This window comes from Paramisgurnus dabryanus, chromosome 11 (genome assembly GCF_030506205.2).
Source record: "Paramisgurnus dabryanus chromosome 11, PD_genome_1.1, whole genome shotgun sequence".
Classification (NCBI taxonomy): Eukaryota; Metazoa; Chordata; class Actinopteri; order Cypriniformes; family Cobitidae; genus Paramisgurnus; species Paramisgurnus dabryanus.
Genome location: NC_133347.1, coordinates 16933986 through 16949905, shown reverse-complemented (window position 1 = coordinate 16949905; position 15920 = coordinate 16933986). Strand labels below are relative to the sequence as shown.

Below are 15920 nucleotides of genomic sequence, written 5' to 3'. Positions count from 1 at the left end.
TGTTTTAGTTTGAGAACTCAGACGTTGCGCTGCAGTGTAAATGAACGTAGATGAGTCTTATGTAAATTAACAGCTCATGTTAATGTGACAGCGCATCATTTTCAAAGTAAAAATAATTTTTATTCAGGTAAATGGAGGTTTGCAACGGAGGTTTTGCCAAAAATAGTAAACATCTACCAACCAGCTATTATAAACGCTATATCAGATTGTTTTATGTATCCTTATAGAGAATGTCTGTTTTATATTTATGTTTGAGTATTTGGGTTTGAATATTGTTGTAATGTTGTTTATTTTTTGTTTAAATTTAGTTAGCTTAATACGAAAGAGAGACCGTAATTTTAAACGCCATATAGGGCGTAAAGGTCAATTTGAAGGTAGAATTGTAATGGGTCAGACATTATTTCCGAGTTTAATTTAAGTTTTTCTTGCTACTTTAAAATAAATTTCGTTTCATATAATTTGTCTCTTAATTAAAATTTATGTTTTGTTGATAAGTTTTGTGACTATAAATTAATAAAACAAAAAATCAACGTCATATTAATATTTAATGCTCGTTTAGCCGATTGTGCTTTTTGCCATTTCTGTGTTAGCGGAGGACGTGCACGGACCTCGCACACTTTTAAAAATTAACGTCATACTAATTTTTATTTATTAATTGCACACTGAACAGCGACAGGTAAGGGAAGGGAAGTTATTTAGTGCTTTCTGAAGAATACAGTCAGTTCGTACAAAAATTTTCAAATGGACTATAAGATCATAAATATGAACTGTGAACAATGAGCTATTATAACTCCCTAGTCCCTACATTAAAGCAATAAGCATTTCTGTAGGCTAAAGCTATACTTCACCTCTTATTATGTTTGAGAACGCGTCCGAGAGAGAGAGAGCGCGCATCAAAGAGCGCGCGCGTCAGAGAGAGAGCTTAAAAGTAATTGATATTGGTCTCGGGTCAGGTCGGGTTCGGGCTGAAAAAATTGCAGGCATTGTCGGGCTGGGGTCGGGTAGGGCTTGAACACGTCGGGTCAGGGCCGGGTTAGGGCTGGAGATTTAAGCCCGTGCAGGGCTCTACTCTCTTGTCCACTTGTGATCGGATCGATGAAAACACATCTTAATACCAAGTGTAAACAGCCCCTTAGATGCTGGTCAAGGGATTCACTTTAACCCCATTCACACAGACCTCTGGTCCCAGAAAATACCCGTAAAATTGCCAGACAAGCGTCTGTGTGAACAAAAACTCGTTCCGTTAATCTTCTGGGATCGTTGCCGGAAAGAGGACCTAGTCAGATACCCGGATAACCCTCTGTGTGAACAAGAAGCCGCAAGAATGCAGTAATGGGCGTGTCGAAGTGAGGACGCGCGCGTCATCATCACAACACAAGTTATGGTTCAGCTCCTTACAACGAGAGATAACATGCATATAAACATTCACCACGAGAAATGTTGCAAACTAGATTGAAGCAGTTATCAGGAAATGATAAATGAGACGCATAAACAATGACGCACGTGCCGTAGTGAGGACGCGCATGTCATGGCAACATGAAGTTGGTTCAACTCTTTAAAATGAGGGATTTACAACATTCACGACGAGAAATGTCAGCAAACTGGACTGAAGCAGATATCAGGTAAGTTAGCTCGTTACTTACTGCGTTGAAACAGAGATCATTCAGCAGCATAAAAGAATATCGCGTCACGTGCTCATTTGAGCTATAATAAACGAAAATACCCGCATGTCATCCCAACAAGATATATCGTTCAGCTCCTCAAAATGCGGGTTTTAAATGCATATAAACAATCACGATGAGAAATGTCTGAAAACTGTATCAAAGCAGAAATCAGGGAGCTTGTCAAATATCCACTCTGAAGCTGAGATCATTTACCAGCATAGAACTGTGCGTTCACGCGCTCCTTTGTAGTCTTATCATAAACAAAAATGCACGCGAGTTGTTTCTGGAGAGAGAAATAATAAATAATATGCAAACTTCAGACGCTGCGTAGAAGAGAGGGTGGGCCTCGCCTAGCCTCTGAAGGAAGTGACTTGTAAGGACTAGTCCCTTGACATTGAGGCCGTTTCTTGACTAAATAAGGCCATGTCAAAGATTGAAATCAATGTGAAATAAATCCAACTTTGATGCTCCTCATCTCATAATTAGATTTTAAGACTATATATAGGCTATGTGAGTTAAGGTATGGTGTATATCCAATTAGCAGAGTGTTACATCAAACATAAAATGAACACAGAAGCTAAATTAACTCTATCTTGTGCGTTGCACTAATAAAAAGGAGTTTGAGCATTTGAGTCCCTTAATGCTGTGAGTTGATTCTTCTGACAAGAGCAGAAGGGAGATTTGGATCTATTGCCAGCAGGCTGTAACAGGCAGATGGGTTTACACACAAACAACAGAAAACATCAAGAACATCCAGACTGGCACAAACAGGAACTCAGTGAAGACAAAGTCTGGATAATGAGGCACTGCTAGCAGGAGATGTTAATTCATTCTGTGCTATGACCGGACAACTGTCCACTCGGATTGTACATTGTATCTCTAAACTTTCAAAGACATATGTGACCCTGTCTGTGAAATCCAGGCTAAAATCTCATAATTATGAGATAATAAGAGCATCAAAATGATTTCACTCATTGATTTAACTTTAAATTCTGTCTTTGACATGACCTTACTCAGTCAATATTAAAGATGACAAGGTAAAATTTACACACAATGGTAAAGGATGATGATTTTATGTAGAAAACAATAAATCCCCCAAAAAAGAATTTGGCTGGGGTTTCACAGGCAGGTTGATTTTACTAAAATAATTCATTTTGTTAATTACATGAGCATACGACATAACATGATTTATGTTTAAATAAGTTTAGCTTGTGCAACAAGCAATAAATCAAGATAAAGAATAAAACAATTAAAAATGAAACATTCAAGATTGTAATTTTTTTCTATTTTGCTGTTGTTGAGAGTTAGATTTAGTAAGCTACCATCTGAATGTAGTGAACTATAATCACCAGCAGATGGCGTACAAATGTCATAGCATCAAAGCTAAATAGCAAAGAATTGTCAGAAGGACAATATTATTGTAATTAAATACTGGTGTGCATATATGAAGCATAAATATGGTTTGAAATAGCATCTTGCATTATTCTTACAGTGTTTTCAGGCTTCACATGGGTAATACTGGCTATACCAGAAACTGTATCTGAAAGTGATGGAGAGACTTCTCTTATCTCTTTCAGTAACAGCCTTCAGCTTATTATTAGTGATATAACACATACAGTCAGTTCATTAACATTTATGCATTTGGCAGATGCTTATGCAAAGTCAAAGTGCATTCAAGCTATACTGCGATTTAAACCTTTGCACAGCTAACACAATGCTCTAAGGATTGATCTACAGGAACACTGGGTACTTTTTCCAATTTAATTTAAAGCCCTGAAGCTTTGTGATTCTATTTCTATGTTCATTTTTCTCTTGTATTATTATGTAGGATCAATAAGAACTTGAACCTCCGAGTCCTGTGCTAAAGGTTGAAACTCAGTAGGATGTGTGTTATCAGGGCTATTCACTGGGAGTTGAGTGGTTTAGGGTTGCATGTTCAATATTGTAGATGCTGGTGTTTAATAATTTATTCTTATTGAATCCAGTGGTTCCACAAAGAAAGGAAGAGCAGCATCACGACTATGAGACTTTAGTTACACTGACCACTTAATTTTATGTTGAATTTCTTTGGTAAACCTGCCACAAAACAAAGAAAAAAACCAAGGAAAGTGTGTGCATTACAGTTTCACACTATTTACCTGTGGCCCTAATTTTGAGACAAGTGCAAACTTAATGGCACACTCAGCCCCTGCTGTTCTACATGGACAGTTCATGCATTTTTTAATGTTTTCAATCTCCGGTCTGACTGCACATTACATTGAAAACATGGCCCATAACACCATTGATCTTTTCCTCGACTCACTCACTTTTGTCTCTCTGCTTGTCTATCTGTGTGCCTATCTATTTAATGGACCAATATTAGGGTCTCTCATTGGTGCTGGAATGATGAGTAAAGTGATTTTTAACCGTTCTGTAAAATATGGATTTGCTAACCAAAATTGGTTTACTTTTGTAAAACACAGTGTAATATTACCCAAGGAGAATTTTAGGAAGTCCATTTGTATAGGTTAAATAAAATTTGATGGAATTGCATTGATGCAATATTCTTAATATCTTTATGTCTGTGGTTGTTATGGTGTTTATGTGAAAGTATTAACCATTTAACAGTTTAAATGCCCTTAAGAGGGCAGTAGAGAGCCAGACATCTTTAATATTTACATATTTAAATGCATCACTTAAGGGAACTGTTAAAATAATATAACAATGAATTCACAGCCATCTGTTAAATCTAAAACACAGGCAACTGAAAACCTCTCTTGGTGCTGTAGGACAGTAAAGGTCCTGACTCTTGTTATCAATTTCCCGAATAACAGTCATAACTGCTGTCTATTAGCTCTCTCTCTCTCTGTCTCTCTCGCCCGCTCGCTCTTTCTCTCATCTCTCTGTCATCAGTGTCATTCAGCTCTGAGTGCTGCATCTTTGTAAGGCCAGAGAGTAACATAAAATCAATGTTTCATTAACTTTTAATGAGTTAGACTGGCTTAACAGCACCAAAACAGATGCTTCAGTGCCAGCTTTCAGGCTGAGTTTAGCTGCTGACTTGACAAAGTTTTGATCTTTTTTTGGGATACTTAAAAGTCTTGATGCATGTAAAAGAAGGCTGATCACAGTTCAACATCTAATGGCGATTCTGAGAGGAGTGGAGCAGCAGACAGGAGTTGCTGATTTGTGACTTTGAATTAATGACGTATACATTTCCCGGCTTATAAGATCGAAAAGTTGGAGGGTATATCGGTGTGCATGTGTGTGGGGTGGTATATGTGTACAGTGACATGAATAGTTTATAATGACATGTTTATACTGCTGTAAACAATGTTTATGCAGACACAGGAAGTGTCCCTCTTAAACATACTAAATGGTCATTTTTCATAGATTAAAGACAGGGACTGGGGTCGGTTAAGGGAATACAATATACAGTTGTACAGTATAAAATGCATTGGAATTGTCCTTGTATACCATGTATGCCTGACTGTGTGTGCGTGCGTGCCTGCGTGTGTGTGTGTTCTTGCCTATGTCTAAAAAAGGAAGTACAATAAAAAATTAAAGAAGGTAGAGGCAATAAAAAAGAACAGACACATCAGACTGCTTGTGCTATTGATTTTATTGTTCATAAACATCACTATTGGCTTTACCCCTCATAACAGGCAAAATGTAGTATCAGAACTGGAAAAATCTATATGTCTACACAGAGAGGAAGATAGAAGATATAGAGAGAAGGCAAGGAGAAAATGAGAGACACTTTGAAATCTCTCAAGGACCATATGGAGGGCTGTGAGTTGCCTACCATATGCTGAAGGCTTTTGTCATGGAAATAACTCTTTATTTTTTTGGCACTTCATGTTATTGTTCAGCCAGGCTGGGCACTTCCACAAAAGAAAAAATAGAAAGAGGGAGAGAGACACGGACAGATCCTTATGAACAGAGAGAATGATTCGCATTGTTAATATTGCTGGTAGCTACAGCAGGTAATGAACCGATGGAGTCCCTGATCCTTTTCGGTCTGTCCAGGGTTCGACTGTTCAGAAAAGGTTAAGCAAATGTTTCATGCGATGTCTCATTATTGCTGAGGTCTATATACACATATATTTACACTTGTTTCAGGAATAATGCTTTTTACTTTTGCTTTCTCCAACTCTTCAGGTTTCTCACATTTCATTATGTTTGTGGGACACTTTTCTGCGAAGAGATGATAGTCCTTTGGAATAGAGATGCTTATGCTTTTCATAATAAAAATACCCTCTGAATTCAAACCTTATTCTAACAATGGCAAATATCCAAACCTAAAGTAACTTTTAGGTCAAAGAAGACACTGTGTTGACTTTCCAATGGTGGTGTGTCTGAAATATGAAAGATGGTTTCAGAACAAAAGCAGAATGGGTGTCCATCAACGATGCAGAGTTTTGCTAGGACACGGCGTGCCGATGTACCATGGATTGATAAGAGATGAAGTGCAGTAGAAAAGTGGGAGGGGAAACTCATTATCTATTCCCTGCAGGTTTTGGCCCATTACTGAGATTGTGTCGTCCTTTTTACAATATGCAAAACGCTGACAGAGCCTTTGGCTGCTGCTACTCGACCTTTCTTACAAGGTCAAACACAGACTCAATTGTGTCCCTTGACTACTGTCTGTCCACCAACACCTGTTAACCCCTTATGGAAGTGGACATGCATTTATGGACTCTTTCATGCAAATCAACTTTCATATGGAGAGTAAAATTGCATCCTTTGGATGTTTATCCTTAAATTGCATTTTTTTTTGTCTAAACTCTGATTGGATGAACTGCATTCGAATGCGTGGTAAAAGGACTACAAATGCACACCTGTGACTGCTCATTTGATTTTAATGCACACATAATAGCTATGCCTACCCTTAGCAACCTAAGTTAGGATAATGAATAAAAACATAACTATTTATTGAGCATATGGTGCTTTTATCATGCTGTTGCAGCAGTTTCATAAAATTATAAAAGTCCATACTGGAGTATGCGGTGATTTACCATAATAAAACCAAATTTAATGCACAGCTTGTCATGGTTTATTGCTTTACGTTGTTTTTCTCCTTAACGATGGTAATAAAATGTCTGTATCGTAAAATACACAGTTTTGTTAATATTAATTGCGACTGTCTCTGCTCCATAGGACAGATGTTAAATAGACTGATTATATGATTGAGCCTCTCATCCTTTCATCTCCAAACACCTTGATGCCATATGCTCAGTTATTACTAGCAATTCTGCCATTAAGCCTCTATTTTGTTTCATCTCCGTCCTGAACTCAGTACTCAGTCTGGCTGGCTGAAGCACACGGATTGGTCAGTGAAAGGGGCGGGGTTATTTCTGGGTGTGGGATTTGGGACTGCGGGTCACCTAAACCCATATTCATATCATCGTCTGCCAGCTGCAGCTTTGGGATCCATTTGGATAGTGAGCTAAAAGCAAATGCATGAAATACGTCACGCTTCGGGATAGTCTTTTATAATTACATTCGAAAGCTATATTGCAAAGATGTAAGACAGTAGTAATAAGTTTGTGTTTATAATAATACAAGTAAAAAAAGCCTAATCATTTTGCTTTTACAAAAAGGCTGCACGTTTATTGGATCTGACTAGTTAAAATTATTGCTGCTGATTCCATTATTAAAATGTCATTTAAATTTGTATGTACAAAAAGAGCAATAACATAAGTTAAGGTTGGCTCCTACAGGGAGCAGTATAACTTGATTTTGCTGTGCATGTCATTTGGGATATCACTGGTGTGTGTAGATGTACAAGATATTTATGAAATACTGAATTGTTTGACATTTGGAAATGAGATGAATTGTGATGTCACACAGATGTGGGCGGAGTCACAAAAGCACACCATTTACAGACGCTATAGGCAGGAAATGGAGTAGAAACAACGAAATGGAGAAAATGACCTTTGAGATATTAAGGAGGTTTCGTTTATTGCCCTACATTGACTGCTAACAGGACAGCTGTGATTATATAAGTGGCTGTACCTAAGAAGAATTATTGCCCATTATTCAAAGCATCATCACCTGAAATTCCTCCGTCTTAAACACTGCATACCGTTCCTCTCCAAAAGACTAAATTCCCTCTACAGCTGAATCATGCATATAAAGAGTTTCATTAAAGAGCAGCATCTTAAAAGTTCAACGGCAGTTCAGAATCCATTACACAAAAAGAATAAATAAATAGGTGCATAAATAAATACACATTAATAAATAGGGAAATGAAGATAAATAAATACATATCTACTTCGCAACGGCAATACTGAAATGGTAGAAATGAGGTTTGTTTGATGGGTGCTTAAAGAGCTCGAGCAGAGCAGAGGTTAGGGGTCATACCTGCCTCTGGGTGAGGTAATCATGGAGAAGGAAGACAAGGGGAGGAGCTCCTGTCATGGGGAGCACATGCAGTCTGGTTTAGCGTGAATTGTGCAGGAAGACCACCAAAGATGTTCAAACTCTGCTGCGATGTCATTGAACGTCTATGTCGTAATGAGAGCGCTTGAGATGCTCGCTGAAATGTTCAGTCTCAAGTGCTGTATCCTCTGGGCGGCAACCGCGGTAAACTTGAGCAATGGTCACTCTTCTCTATTTTACACCAACAGTTACAGGAAATGATTGGCACAATAAATAATTAAATAAATAAATATGGAACTAAGGAATGATGGGAATTCGAATATAAAAATAACACATATAAATAAAATACTAAAGTGTAACAAAAGTTTTCACCTTTCCAGAGGTCTACAATCTTTTTTTTCCTTTTCATTTTTTGCAAATACTGTCAATATTCACATTTTCGTAAAAAGTTCACGTCGGCAGTTGCAAAAGAATTCAAAATAAAAGAGCAGCATAAAAATACAAATTGATTTTCATTTCTCAAAAAAGCGTGTCGTTGTCCTTTTTATGTTTTTTTTTCTTTCATATTTGCTATAAAACATCAGGAATCTAAATATTATTACTTATGTTATTAATAGCATTATGTTCATAAAAATTTGCATGCCAGGCCTCATAATTGAAAGTGTCTTTATGAGTCTTTTTTACCAAAGAAAAAATCCAGCATCTATTCATTATTGTCTTCTTATTATTGGGTTTGTTTGGTTTTTTCTTGGTGAAAATATTGCTTTCTAAAAAAGGGAGAGTGGGGGAAGTTGTGGAGGAGTAAGTGGAGGAATTTTGAGAGTGTTATCATTTATCTCTTCTTAATCTTTCTTCTCTCTTATCTTGGATCTGGTGTTGTTAATTTTCAGATCCGGATTCGTCCTCGTCTCCAGAGCCTCTGAAGCAGGCGGATTCGTAGTGCTTGTTCAGGTACGACTTCAGCGCAAAGGTTTTATTGCAGCGTTTGCAGCTGTAACTTTTGAAGGCCGAATGTGTCTGCATGTGAGCTCGTAGGTTGGATCGGTCTGCGAAGGCTTTTCCGCAGTGGGCGCAGGCAAATGGTTTCTCTCCTGTATGCGATCTCATGTGCCCCTGCAGAAGCCATGGCCGGCTGAAGGCTTTGCTGCACACATGACATTTGTGCTTGAGGTCATGGGTGAGAATATGCATGGCCAGCGCAGGCATGGACACGTAGACCTTGTCGCAGGTGGGACACTTGCGTGCCATTTTGCTGTCGAGGCTACGGTGAGTCTGCTTGTGTCGGCTCAGATTGGAGGAGGTGGCGTAGGTCTTTCCACACTCATTGCAGGTGTGTCTGGCTCCTCCGTTGCTGACCCCGCCCACTTCCTTCTCCTCCGGGTCTCCTTTACTTACTTCTGCGACCTCTCCCTTCCTCCTTGAGCGACCGTCGGATATAAAGAACGCATCCATGGTGTAACCCTCGGTGAGGGATTCACTTTCGCTGCTGAAGTATCCACGGGCCGTGAGGCCAGACTGAGGACTGTCGGGATGCTCCAGGTCCGGTTGACAGTATTCCCCTCCACCACTGCTGACTGGGGAGTACAGTGGATCTGGCAACCCAGACCCAAGCTTCATGTCGGTCTTCTTCTCATCAGAGTATGCAGAAGAACTGATGTAATCCTGGATGTAGCCTGTAGCAAAGACAGATTATGCATGAGCAAAATATTCATTTATTACCCTCCTGCTTCTCTATGCAACTGTAGATATGTGAAAAACAATTACAGAACTACAGACAATGCACAAATGATTAAGCTTATAAGTGTGATAATGGACAGGACAGAAACGGGAACCATGATGTTTAAACCTGATTAAGGGTTGGCTGATTAAGCAGGTTAACTGTATTAGAGGCATAGGTCTCAATTCTCTCTTTTATTAGATGAAGAAGCTACTCTGTTTGTGATAGGATAGTGGCCCTTGTGGAGGTCTGATATAAACAATACAATATTGAGAGGTTTTCATTCAAAATGGTTTCAAACTGTTTAAAGGGAAGTAATTAATTCAATGGGACTTTTTCAAAAGACTTTCACTTCCATCAAAAGAGAACTGGCGTTCTTTCCCAGATTTTAAACTACCAACCCCCGCGCATTGTTTATTTGAAATATGACGATATCTTTCCTAAGACAAAATATCTTATTCTTTATGTGGACTGAAACAAATAAACTCCTAACTAACTTCTCTAAACAGATTATTGGGGCCTATTGGAGTGAGGATCGAGCCTTAATGCATTGTGAGGGTCATTTAGGAGCCGCTAAAAGGATTTCTGGCAGCCGCGGGGTCCAGACACACATTTATCGACATTTGAATTTAACAGACATAATATGGCTTCCAAGGTGCCATGTCTTCGAATAAAATGTTTTTAATTCAATAAGCCCTTTAAAAGGGAAACCCAAAGGCATTTAATACACAGCACATGATCAGTTTGAGTGCTAATAAACCAATGAGACTATTGCTGCCCATTACATGCTATCAGAAATTTCCCACTTCCCAGTTTTAAAAAAATAACTAGAGTTTGTCACGTTCAAATGTTTTATTGTCTTAGAAACACAGGAATTATGGTATTTTGATAGAATTTTTATATGCTGTATAATACAACCTGGTTAAAATGATTCTTTATATACAAACACATGCAAGATTTTATACAAAACAATGCAGTGTAGATTTAATATCAGTCACTACATCAATTCCCATCCAAGATGTTTAAAGTTTATGGTCTGCAGAAACTTTGTATCAAAATTATCTTAGTTTTCCAGCCATAAACTCAACTTGAGATGGCGTCCATTGCCATTTCCCAACTAGGTAACCTGTACGATAACTCCAAAAGAACATGAAGGCACCATAAAAAAGCAAAGTGCATACTCTATGGTACAAAGTATGCATAAAAATATATGACAGATTCTGAAAGCTGATAATTTTAGAGTACCATATTAATTTATTACGATTTTACAGTAAAAACAACAATTTAGCAACCTTGGTTCTCATGCTAAATTGTATTGCGTGGAATTAACAATATGTTTTTGCTTCACTTCCGGGTTAATTTACCTAAAACTTTAGAGATTTGTTAATTTAGTATTTTAAAAACGTTTATTTAGTTAAATAAATAAAATATGTCGTAATAAAATATGTGCACGTATAACAAGTGTCAGTCAAAAAGGACGCTCGTAAGTATCGCGCTTATAACGCTGTTAAGTCCAACAGCTGACTGTGGTTCTGCCGTCTTTGTCTCGTGTAGTTCCTCGAGAGCTTATAAAAAGGCGATCGCGTGTCTTTAAGCGATAGAAATGTCTCTTTAGCATGTCTTGTCAGCTTTTCACTGATGTGACACGCGGAGCTGTTCTTCCTTTGTTTGGGGGTCTTGATGTTTGACCTTCACGATGCAGCAAAACATCAGCCTGTCACAATAATGACACACATTCATATAAACCATCGAGGGAAAACAAGATACGGTTGGTATTCATTAAAAGCCAATTTTATTTTAAAGTAAGATATTTTGCAATTATTATTTTGTGGTGCAATTTGAAGCAACACAGCTAAAATAAAACCCTTTCTAATACAAAATTATAAATGTAATCCATAAAGCTTAAGCCATAAGAAAATAAGCCATGTTTTTTTAAAGTTAGTAAAAGAACCGTAATCATGTTTTTGTTTTGTTTTTACAAATTGTTTAACATTCGTAGGCCTCTTGTATTTCCATAATCTCAATAGTTTTTAATATTAAGTGTAGTAGCATAATAAAAATATGCTTACATAATCAATTACTGTAGTATTTTTTAATATTTACTATAGTAAACTGTAGAAAAAAATCCAACATTTTATATTGTGTTTAACCTATATAGTGTACATAATAAAGTATACGACAGTATTAACTAAATTGATAAATTTACTAGTATACATTAACAAAGTGTAGTTATAAGGCTACTATAATATACTACAGTATACAAAAAATTACTTCATTTAAATATAGTAAAACCTACAGTATATTTTTACGTGGGTGATTATTGTAGTAAAACCATGGTTAATTTCCGTACAGGAAAAGTTCACGTCATCTTACAATGACCCAAAAAATAGGTAAACAACAACTGTCTGCTTTTGTAACAGGTGGGAAGATATCCGTCATGTCTTATCTCGCTTATCCATGAAAAACACCATAGCAGATCATAGAGAGCCACACATCTGCTTTAAAAAGCTGCCTGTTAGGAAAGAGAGCTCACAAACTCCCTTTAGTCTCACTATAGCTTAGTTTAGCTCAGCCTGTCCCATCATATCTACTTAGGGATGCTGAGCTTACTCTGTATGTGATGCTATTTGTGTGTGTGCGTGCTTCCTGTGCCCTGCTGCCTCATGTGACAAAAGTCATTGCTGCCGCAAGCATTTTCATCCCCTCTTTCTCCTTATCTTTCCTTCAAGCCGTACAATACTGTACTAAAATGTCTCAGGAGACACCGATGATGGCTGAAATTCGAACCCACCCCCTATTCCCCCAATGGCACTTAGATTCATGTGCCCGGAAGCAGGAGCGAGAAAAGGAGAAATAGTTAGATGAGGCAGAATAGGAGGATGGGGGAGGAGAAAGAGCGAGAGAGAGAGAGAGAGAGAGAGAGAGAGAGAGAGAGAGAGAGAGAGAGAGAGAGAGAGTGTTTGGAGCAATGTTGTGGGATGTTGGGGAGGTGGACTGAAACTCAAGGGCAGTATGAGCTAAGGACAAACACAAAAACACCAGCATCTATGCGCTTAGCTTGACTCTCCGTGTGTTAGCATTAGCTGTTACCGACCCTAAACTGGTAACAGCCTGCTGCCTGTGTGCTTTCACATGGCTTTATTCGGATAAGCTGATCTTTCTTGCGTGACCTGATTTGCTTCAGCACATCTGCATGTGTCAAAAATACAAAAACAAATAAAGATCTGGGGGTACGATGGAGGAAGATGAGGATGGGGGGCTGGGGTGAAAGGATGGAGGCTTTTAGGGATTAGTTTGGATCCTACACCAGAACAGAACGGCACATTTTATGTAACATCTGCTGGACTTTACACAGTGATCAAATCTGACTTCTGCCCTTACAAAAGGATTATTTTGGAAGGGTATTTTATTAAGACTTGAGAAACAGGTAGGGCAACTGTATGTGTAGTTGCATAAAAACAATATCTGGGACAGACACAGGCATTCAGACACCATACTCACCATTTTCACAAAGCCGGACACCCAGGCTCGTCGTGGGATCGGAACGGGAGCGAGTAAAAGAGTCTTTGAGCTGATCATGATGATGATGGTGATGATGATGATGATTAGATGTTGTCACGGGAGACGAGGAAAAATCATCCAGCTTGATTTTCTTTACCAGAAACGAACGCGGCATGATTCACACACGGTCGCACGCAGACGCAGCAGAAATCCCTCACATCGGCCGCAGACAGAAAGCCAACACACAAAAATATCCCGGAGAAAATCTCGGTGCTGTCCCGCATGTAACGTCTCTATTCCACCAACAAAAGAAGCTCCACGTCCCAGAAACCACAACAAAACAAAGAGTCAATGTAGGAAATAAAGAGCACACAGGAGGCGAGAAAGATGTCTGATGATTCAGGACTCTATGTGTGTGTGTGTGTGCGCGTGTGCTTGCTACTGTACACACACACGCCTGCTTACGCTTTGGAAAAAAAGGAAAAAAATTCACTTGTTCAGCACTGGATAGCTCCTAGCCTGCAGCGGAGGCGGTGGAAGGGATAGAGAAGAGAGAGAGAGACAGAGAGAGAGAGAGAGAAAGAGGAGAGAGAGGCAGAGAGAGGAGAAACTGTGAGACTAGCTGAGATCAGCAGTCAGGCAGGTTTTATAGAGGCAGGCGGTGGGAGAGAGATCAGGTGGTACATCGCAATGGAGCTGCTCAGCATTAATCCATCAAACATCCCTCGGGACACACATCACATTACTACTGAACCGTCTGTGCCTTCACACACAGGCAGACAGACAGACCCCCCTCTGATACCCCCCACCCTTCTCTCACTCCCCCATTCAATGAGAGAGAGAGAGAAAAAGAGGTGGAAAGCCTGAAATGTCACGCATATCTCAAACTGAGTTGATATAACAACCCGCATGCATTCTGTCCTCTTCTGTTCTGTTCGCCGTCCCGTCTGTCTCACCGACAAGCAAATCAAATACAGGCGACTGGCGAGTCATACCTGCTTCCTTTTTCTCTAAATCAGCAACGTCAGTTATAATTCATATACTCTTCCTGTGCATTTTAACTGGCTGCATATTCTTGAAGAGCAAGAGACCATTAGCTGTAATGTATTGGAACTTTTTTGCCGCTCATGCAGCTTTGCAGCAAATCTCTAGCACAGGCCATAACATACCTTACAATACACACAGGATTGTTTCTCTACATTAGTACATTAATGAGGACTTCTGTTATATTTTAATTATATGTTTAATTCCCTAGCCCACTGCTCTCAAACCCTTGGCCCTAACAGATAGGTCATGGTCTTAATTCCAGGAGAAAACACAAACCGATTAATATAAATAAATAAATGCATGGTAGGTTGCTTTGGTTAAATGTATCTGTCAAATGCATAAATGTGAGATGTAAACTATGATTTGGGTAATATATGAGCCAGGACCACCTTGGCCTTTGAAAGCCTAGTTGACCATGCACACACACACACAAAGCAACAAATGGATATGCGTAGAATGAGGGAAGGTGCAGGACACACTTGCTGTGAATGGATCCTCACAGTACGGGATGATGTCGGCATCTGCCTGCATACTACGGCTTTTATGTTCTACATGTCTTTGTGCTCATGTGTAAAGCTAGAGGGAGTCTCTGAAACCTGCCCCCATTCACTTAATGAAGTCTCTGAATACATCACATGCCAGTCTCTCTCGCCCTTTCTCTCCCTGCGAGCAGTTCTCTAAAATAATTATTATACAACATAAATGGCTTTTAGAATTGATTTCATTTCACATCTGTAACATTACTTGGATGTAGATATATTATAAATTTGGATGCAAATTATTAATTGAATATTTTATTTATTTAAATTAATTTAAAACATGATCGTCGTTTTCAAAATGTTATAATTAAGAGTAAGTAATTAAAAATCTTGGATAAACCATATTTATCTATTATCATATTTTGTCTTTATTAGGGGTAGATCTCGTCCCACACAGGATTTCTCGTCGAGGCGAGAGCTGTTTTGTTACGTCAGCAAAAAGTTGAATTTGTGTTGAAACCTTTTAAAGTGCATGCACTATAAATTATATTATTCTGTCATTTACTGCATGTGCTTTTTGTTTGGGTTTACAATGATGTTTGTATGGGAAGTCTGAGGCGTGTTGTGTTTGACTTTTAATCTTAACGCGTTGAGCATCTCAGCAGTTTAAACCCTCGCTCTGAGTTAATATGAATGTCCGCATGTTCTTGCTCACGAATTACAGTGGCTGTATCATTTCTATTGTAACGAAGTAGACAAATCTTAAAGGAGTAGTCCACTTTATAGATGGGGCCCATTGACTTACCATAGTATTTTTTTCCTACTAAGTCAATGGACCCCATCTTTAAAGTGGACTACTCCTTTAAAGATTAAGTGGAATTAAATGGCGTTTGGTCAAATGTTTGCGTGTTCTCAATGTATAAATGAAAGTAAAATAACAATTGGCATCTATCAATACGCCTATCAATACATTTTACATGTATATATTTACTGTGCAAAAGTCTCAGGCCACCACCACCAGACTTTTAATGTCCATCCGTATTTATTTTTCAATCTATTTAATTAAGATACAAACAGAAAATACTGGAAATATGTACAAAAAATAAATAATTAAATCTTCAGGACTAAATGTCTTTTTTTAGGCATCGT

The 15920-nt window shown here is 38.5% G+C and overlaps 1 protein-coding gene across 1 annotated transcript; it reads right to left on the bottom strand.

Moving 5' to 3' along the window:
• Positions 1 to 7215: 7215 nt before the first annotated feature.
• scrt2 (scratch family zinc finger 2) lies at positions 7216 to 15099 on the bottom strand. The gene is made up of 2 exons (XM_065247175.1): positions 13246 to 15099; positions 7216 to 9700 (listed from the first exon to the last, which is right to left on the bottom strand). Exons 1-2 carry the CDS (start codon positions 13418 to 13420, stop codon positions 8907 to 8909), a joined length of 969 nt encoding a protein of 322 aa, XP_065103247.1. The 5' UTR covers positions 13421 to 15099; the 3' UTR covers positions 7216 to 8906.
• Between the last annotated feature and the right edge of the window lie 821 nt (positions 15100 to 15920).